General features: G+C 35.4%; 1 protein-coding gene across 1 annotated transcript; it reads right to left on the bottom strand.

The window, feature by feature from the left end:
- Positions 1-59: 59 nt before the first annotated feature.
- LOC110444831 lies at positions 60-5,615 on the bottom strand. The gene is made up of 2 exons (XM_021489185.1): positions 5,542-5,615; positions 60-2,678 (listed from the first exon to the last, which is right to left on the bottom strand). The coding sequence occupies exon 2, from the start codon at positions 2,668-2,670 to the stop codon at positions 2,044-2,046; it is 627 nt and encodes a 208-aa protein (XP_021344860.1). The 5' UTR covers positions 2,671-2,678; positions 5,542-5,615; the 3' UTR covers positions 60-2,043.
- Between the last annotated feature and the right edge of the window lie 136 nt (positions 5,616-5,751).

The raw sequence follows: 5,751 nt of genomic DNA, 5'->3' as shown, positions 1-5,751 counted from the left end.
AGATGTAGCCTTAATTGAATACCCATTAACGATTATCGTTTGAAACATTTGCTGTTAGTTTAATTCATTTCTTTTACAGACAATATCTCAAAGGTATCTTACCAACTATTTCATATTGAATATCACATATAAAACACATTTGAAGCAGATTTTGATATGCGTCAGTTTTTTTCCTGTCGTAAACAGCAAATTAGGATATTTAAAGATCCATAAAAAAAATTATGACTGAAATTTAGATCAATAGTTTTAACCCAGTGTTCCCAACCTTCCTCATCGGATGGATTATATATCTTTAGGAATATAACTTGAGCATGGAACTTGATACAGATTTTAATTATACAAGATGGCACGAACTAGTCAGCTTTTCAGAATTTTAAGTGCATGTTAAGGTATCATACTTTTTTTTAAACCAAAAATCTTTTGGAACGAAACGTTCTTGTTATATCACTTTCATTCATCAAACTTACAATCGGTATGTAAGTTGGGATGCTAAAATACCACAAAAGGTATTTTGCTCTTTACCCACTGTATACAGGGTTAGGCCTTTTTCGTTTTTAAATTTCAGACCCTGAATAACTGTCACGTTTTTGGGCTACGAGTTACCACGAGTGCTGGCGAGTTACAACCCGACGCAATTTCCAAGAATTTGCGATAGCTTTTAATGAATGGGACATCAGTTCAATTCCTGCTCAAGTTATCCCCGACACTGAGAGTAGTAAGATAATTTTTTTAACAAGAGTTTGGGCAACATCCGTACAACATTTTCTCAACAACCGAAGACCTTTGCACGAGAATGTTCGAAATTATGCGTATCAAGTCGAGTTTTGGCAACGTTTGTAAGAATTTTGGACGAGTTGTGACGAGTGAACTACTACAAAATGTACGACAAATGACGATATTTGGGAACTTGGGTGTATTTTCATACAGTCCTTCACATACTTTGTTGTTAGCACCTTTTACTTTGGGCGCATGACTGAGAAAGTGATGAGGAGTAATCGGAGTCTGCAGGAGAACTGACGGTGATACAATAAATGTACACCCCTTATAAGAATCACCAAAACTCGCAAGAATTCGTAGCAATGTCGAGGAATTTTTTCGCAGAACACGTAAAATTCGTACATATGTTGAAAGAAGTCGTGCAAACTCGTTGCATGTTGCATGCAAAACTAGTAGAACGACTTTTTACGTGTCGACAGGTGTCCACCATCACCCATGTACGAGATTAAAACTTGCACGACAATTTAAAACCGTTCAAATTCTCGCCGATGTTTGCCGAGAACTAGCGACATGAATAGACATCTCTTCGACAGGCATAGATGTGTTCGAGTCCTAACCGATACCTGAAGAGTTGTGGCGAGGTATATTGCCACAAACTGTGGGCCAAACTTGTGACAGTGTGACCGGTCCTTTAGTATGTCTGCACCTTAACATCATTTCTCCCTCGCATACATTTAAACATGAAATTCATATATGTTTCTTGAAAAGCAGAAGATCGTGTGCTTAAGTATGTTGTGCCCATTTTATACAGAATTTCGACCCCTTATTCGATTTTGAAAAAAAAATTGTTCATGGCAGTAAAAACAATATACGAGGAAAGGAACACAAAACATTATATATACATATGTATGTTTTTTTTTTACAGAGTTAAAGCAAATTATTTTCTGATAATATAAGCTATTGAGGTAAAGTATGTTTTCCATTGCATCACACTTAGAAATATTTCACTTTCTTGAGAGATATAGCAAAAATATAAAGTATCTTTTACTTACATTTCGATATCCAAAACTAATATATTTCTTACAGGAATCGGTGGTAAATCTTAATATATTAATAACTTCTTGAACTTGTCTTTGAGTAGCACTAATTATCTGTTTTAAAAATGCCGGGAAATCATAAATAATTCGTAAGCATAGTTATTGTTAAGTGAGGAAATGAACACAGCATTTGAAATGGGTACTTTATGACATGTGGTTTGCGTGTATTGTTTCGCCCGTTGGGTACTCATGTAAGTAGTTGAAAGCCACGCCAATTAAATTAATAAAGTTATAACATAGACAACATTCTTTTTGATTCATTATCAATTTTAGTAATTGCAATATTATAATTTGAAAATATCCCCCTGAGTTTCATATACCTACCTTGAACACTGTAAACCTTCAACTCCAGGACATTGAAATGACCATTTATCAAAGAATTAAAGTCTTGTCCTTTCATGTCATAACTCTTGCTTGATTCGACCTTACCATCCAATGGGAAAATATTTCCGGATTTATTTATAGTTGCAGTGAAACAACACAAGTCATGCCCATCTCCAAATGTTGGCCCATAACTGCTCTTTCCATATATCGCATTTGTTCCGTCTGTTTTGTGGGGAAACTTCATTGCCTGGGCTGTACCATTGTGCTCTAGTGTAAACAAGAATGCTTGAGCATCGGCCTCATATTCAGTATCTGATTTCCAGTCGAAAGCTGTGTACCCCCCGTATACCGACTTGTCGGTATTGTACAGGATGGTGACTGTCGGCCCCCTGTTGTCACAGTAACGATGGAAGATTTCAGGATTACATCCATCACGGCTGATCTTGTACAGTAAGGTAAACTTGTGTCTTGTTGACAGGTCAATCCATTTGGAATGTTGATCTCTGTGAGTTTGTGTTAGCTTCGTTGCCATTGTGTTAACTGCAAAAAGTACAGTATATACAACAAAAACACGAAACGAATGTCCCCGTCGACTCGCACTCATTTAACATTTTCATAATCTTAGTATTCAACTGCGACATTTTGACATCTAAGCTGACATGATTTTGTACTGTATTGTCATAATAAGAGAAGCTGAACATACCACAAGCACAAACACACACGGGAGACTGGAGCTTTAATATGTGGTAATACCAGGATTATTAAATACATGCTGTTACTACATAGATACCGTAAGGACGTACACTAAAACATTTAGCTCATTGGTAGACTGCATGAACATTTAAAGAACAATATAGGTGCATTTCGATATCATCCGACGAGAACTGAATAGATTATTTATTGTTGAAGAGTACATGAACTTGTGACGTATGTATACTTTTTTTTATGCTACAATGAAAATTGAGACTCAAGAAATATGCTCATACATGAAAGCACGGTGTGCTTTTCAAATACCGCCAAACAGATACATGCGGTGTTGTGCAGCATAAAAAGCACATTTACCGTCCTATTGAGAACTGTTTACAGGTACATGTAGTTGAATAAATTCAGGAATGGTAAACTTGCCATCAAAGAGGACCCACGGCTAGGCAGGCATTTCGTTGCAGCATCAAATTGCTGCTATAAATCATTAATGAAGAACGATGGTCGTTATACTGTATCTAAGTAGTTCATATGGGTGGTATATTAGAAGGCAGTACATATCACATTCTGACAAAATGCTTGAAATAAAAGAAGCTTTGTGTCTGATGGATTGCCTTTTTGGTGACATCTGAATTAAACGCCATATTTTGTGCTAAAGATTTTTTGAAAACGTACGGTAATTGCGACTCAAGAAACTATCTGAGTTACTTACAGGGGACGTGACCTCTGTGTATTATTTTGAACACCAGAGGTGCATGAATAACAAGCAATGGTTGACCTTCGAACAACGAATTGTTATTGTTCTTTATATCTAACCAAGTATATGTGTGTACGGTTTCGTAAGCGTTTGACAACTGTACCGTATTACCAGTCGATTAGCCTGGAGATACATATTTATGTATTTCACAAGACATAGGACAGACGACAAACTACCAATACATGTACCTAACCGTGCTCTATACAATGGCCATATACCACGGGTCTACACTATACTACTGTTGCTCCCATATATCAATCGACATGTACGTAAATAAGAAAATCCACTATTAGGCTTTTTAATAGTCGCACTGAATCAGTCGTACCATGCATAAATATATACCTATTTAAAAAAGTAACAAGCTATGCGTACATGAATATTTGTAACGTATTTATACAAATTATAGGTACTATTTAATATACCTATTGTAATAATCCTATGGTCCATTTCAAAGGGTGCATATATGTCTTGATGAGTGTCGTTGTTATGCTATTGTTTTGTGTTGTAGAGTTTTCTCCTATGAAATAAATCACTTTGTACGATATCTAATTGGTTTAGCGTCACAGTGAATAAACAGTCATCTTAAGAAAAAAACAATTGGAGTCAAAAAGGGTGATACTAGTGCTTAAAATGATGTATCATTTTGAATTTTTTGCCAAAGTATTTCAGAAATTCAATAATGAAACTTCACTATTGGTATTGGGATGCTGATATTTGGCATGATGGTTTCTTTTCTCTTCACTCTACATAATATTCATTGCACACATGTTGAACCCATATATTATGTGTTACATAGCTATATTTAACACAATGATAACAAGATAATTTTTAATTGTCATTAAAGCCTTCAACACACAGGTTTCCCCAATACATTTTGGCAAGGTTCGCTTCTTCGAATGTTGCCCCTAGTGCATACCGGTCAATCTCGGAAAGGGGAAATAACTCATGATTAGCTTAACGATGGTTTGATCTACAAAACTTTACACACTTAGATAATGTGTCATACAAAGACTTATTTAACGCAAAATCCTTTCAGCTAAAACCTTCCAAATATGATTTGTTTTCGTCTTTTAGTGTTATATAGAGGACTTTTACTTGAATTACACACTTCTTGTAACCGATCCACTGCATTTAGGCCGGTACATGGGTATAGCCCGGTGGTATTTATAAACATGTATAACAGGCATATAGAGAGCATGCGCACAGATGTGTAAGCAGCACGCATGTGACGTCATAAACTGTGTTGTGTATACTGGGACTCATATACCTATTGGTTCACTTAAATATTTGTACATTGGACAAGACGCCGAGCAAAGGACTAGCTACCATTTCCGCCTCCAAAGATGAACTTAAAACACTACTCTATACAAAAACCCATGGTCATATACCGCGGGTCTACATTATAATCTGTGAGGATGTACATTGTATATCGTTCACCCTGAATCAGCTATTCCTGGTACAAATAATGTATATATCATTTTTAAATCTCGTAACGAGCCTTGCGTTGATGTAACGTGTTCATACCATCTTCATGTAATATTTGATCCATTTATTGTAGTATTTATACCGTTACTTTCTGTGAATGGGTAACCGATTTTGGATTGTTTCTTGCGTACTTTTTATAACAATGCGTCACACCCCTAAGTCATTTATTAGCCGTTAAAATGATCTGCACACACAGTGCAACAACCAATTTTAAATAAGGTTTGCTACTTCTAATCATGCGTCTGGTACATACAAGTCAATATTGGATAGAAGTACTCTGCTTGGAGATGATGTTGATATGAGGTATATGTGTTGTTTTTTTTTATTAATTCCTCGCAGTTTTAAAATTTGAAGAAGAGTTAAAATGCAGGACCTAAGGAACTGCATATCGTTCCAAAGCAATATATATATAAAGGAATGTTAAATTCACCATGAAATCAATGTCTAAGATATACTTACTGATTCGTTCAATCTGCCTTATATTTTTTGTTACTACCGGTTCTCTATTAAAAGAAATGAAAGTACAACAAAGGTATTTTGATAGTGTTACTGGTAAATTTCATATACTTCTATATATTTTATCTACAAGGCACGTAAACAAAACCTGAGGTAAAGAATTACGTCTGTAATATATTCTGTAATATATCATTTATGTTCTCCTTTTTTTTT

The sequence above is a fragment of the Mizuhopecten yessoensis genome, unplaced genomic scaffold (genome assembly GCF_002113885.1).
Source record: "Mizuhopecten yessoensis strain PY_sf001 unplaced genomic scaffold, ASM211388v2 hete_36179296, whole genome shotgun sequence".
Lineage (NCBI taxonomy): Eukaryota > Metazoa > Mollusca > Bivalvia > Pectinida > Pectinidae > Mizuhopecten > Mizuhopecten yessoensis.
Note: the sequence above shows the minus strand (reverse complement) of the source record. Positions and strands in the feature narration are given on the sequence as shown.

Bases quoted from the DNA above. Each gene is read 5' to 3' on its own strand.
- LOC110444831 (XM_021489185.1), bottom strand. From the start codon at position 2,670: ATGGCAACGAAGCTAACACAAACTCACAGAGATCAACATTCCAAATGG.